Below are 1,927 nucleotides of genomic sequence, written 5' to 3' on the forward strand. Positions count from 1 at the left end.
CAAGTACCTCACATTTGGAGGTGCTGTATTAATAATAATTATATAAATATGATAATAAATGTAATAAACAGGATCTGTATCTTGTTATCGAGCGTTTTTAAACGTGATTACGTCATTCAAGAGTTGTTTTACTTAATATTAGTTTGTATAAACAGATGATAAACAGTTTCTGACACTTTTTATTCGAGATAAGAAGGAAAACAAAAACACAAGCTACATGCTAAGCTAACTAGCTGCTGCTGCCGGGAGTGACCATGTTTGGAGCTGACAGCTTCGGCTTTACTTTATTCACCGACAATAACTTCACTTACATGTATTTTCACTCACGATATTAATGTTTATATTAATGTTTGTATGAATATTTCTACGTGCAGGTTGTTTTTGTTGCTGCGGGTTGTTGTTGTTAGCAGTAGCCGTTAGCTTGTTTCCGTCCCGCAGCTTCTTCACGTCAGTTTTATTAAAACTCAGTAAAAAGAGTGTGTCGGAGTCTCCGGGTTCTGGTGTCGGACACTTACTGGATCAGGTCCCTGAAGCCCAGGAAGGATAAAATGTGCAGCAGCGGGTCTGAAGGCAGGTGATCCACCCGTAGCTCTGAGGTAGCTGCTGCCATCGTTAACGACCCTCCTTCTTTTTCTTTTTCCTTCTTCTTCTTCTTCGGCGGTTTAATGGCAGCGGAACCTCCTGAGTGTCGCACTACCGCCGCCTGCTGCACATATATCACTCCTACAACCAATCAGATCGCTCGGTGTTTCTTTTGGTTTGTTTGCTTGTTTTGCAATTTTTTTTAAACTTTGGCATAAAACAAAAACATCAACATTGTAAATCAGGAAATCACCTCATACAGCCGATGTCAAATAACCCCAACTGGCCACAACAAAGAGAGGGCCGGTTCCATCACATGTAGACCTCTTCTTTTAGGACCTTTCAGTCTTTGCTCTGAATGTAAACCTTCAACACTGAGAGCCTCAACAACATTTCCATTGACTGTCTTTGTCTCTTCTCAGACTTTTCAAACAAACTGTGAAAATGTTTTAGTTTGAACTGAATCGACTCAGTTGTCCTCAGATTCCGACAAAACACAACGATTAGCAGTGATGCTTTTATTGTGAAAAGACAAGAAGGTAGATAGATGGATAGATAGATAGATAGATAGATTAGTCATCAAACACTTTACTGATTTATTAATAAATAAATCTGAAAACTTGAACTATTTGTTCAACAGTGAGAACGTTTCTCTCTCTGCTACATTCAACACAGAGACACTGAGGAACCAGGATTAAACCAGACTCCAAACCCAGGATACAGAGGTTCAGTGAAGGTGGTGTTGTAGGTGTGGAGGTGGATCAGTTTGTTAGAGGAGACTCTGTAGAAGGACAGAGAGCCAGCAGGACAGTCCACATACACTGCTACTCTGTGAGAGACAGAGGAGGAGGAGATAGATGTTTCTCTGTGATTGTGACAGACAGAGTAACCAACATCAGAGCAGTTCAGACTCCAGGACTGATCGTTCTTTCCAAACACACAGTCTTTACTGTTTCCTTTCCTTCTGATTTCTCTGTAACTCACTGATACATCAACTGCTCCGCTCCACTCGACCTCCCAGTAACAGCGACCAGTCAGACCAGTTGAACACAGAAGCTGAGGCCAGTGGTCAAATCTGTCTGGATGATCAGGATATGACTGATCCTCCTCCACACGTGTCATCTTCCTGTTGTTGTCAGACAGTTTGATCTGTCTATTCACTGTGTTTGTGTCGATTGTGAGTTCACAGGAATCTGATGGAGAGAACAAGACACAGCTGCAGTTATTGATCATCTGATCAGTTATTGACAGTTTGATCATGGTTGAATGTGCTGCTTTGTTTTCATCAATCACATTAAAAACACACTTACACTTCCTCAGACCTGGTGTCAACCATCGGACTCCA

At 41.4% G+C, this 1,927-nt stretch overlaps 1 protein-coding gene across 1 annotated transcript in view; it reads right to left on the reverse strand.

The window, feature by feature from the left end:
• The window catches only part of fbxo3 (F-box protein 3), a 9,260-nt gene extending 8,610 nt beyond the window's left edge, over positions 1–650 (reverse strand). The window contains exon 1 of the mRNA XM_023396399.2: positions 516–650. Coding sequence (XP_023252167.1) covers positions 516–610 — 95 coding nt within the window. The 5' untranslated portion in view covers positions 611–650. The remainder of the gene's footprint in view (positions 1–515) is intronic.
• Positions 651–1,927: the final 1,277 nt, after the last annotated feature.

This window comes from Seriola lalandi, unplaced genomic scaffold (genome assembly GCF_002814215.2).
Source record: "Seriola lalandi dorsalis isolate HSWRI2012SDOR001 ecotype SW California unplaced genomic scaffold, Sedor1 jcf7180002054977, whole genome shotgun sequence".
Taxonomy (NCBI): Eukaryota; Metazoa; Chordata; class Actinopteri; order Carangiformes; family Carangidae; genus Seriola; species Seriola lalandi.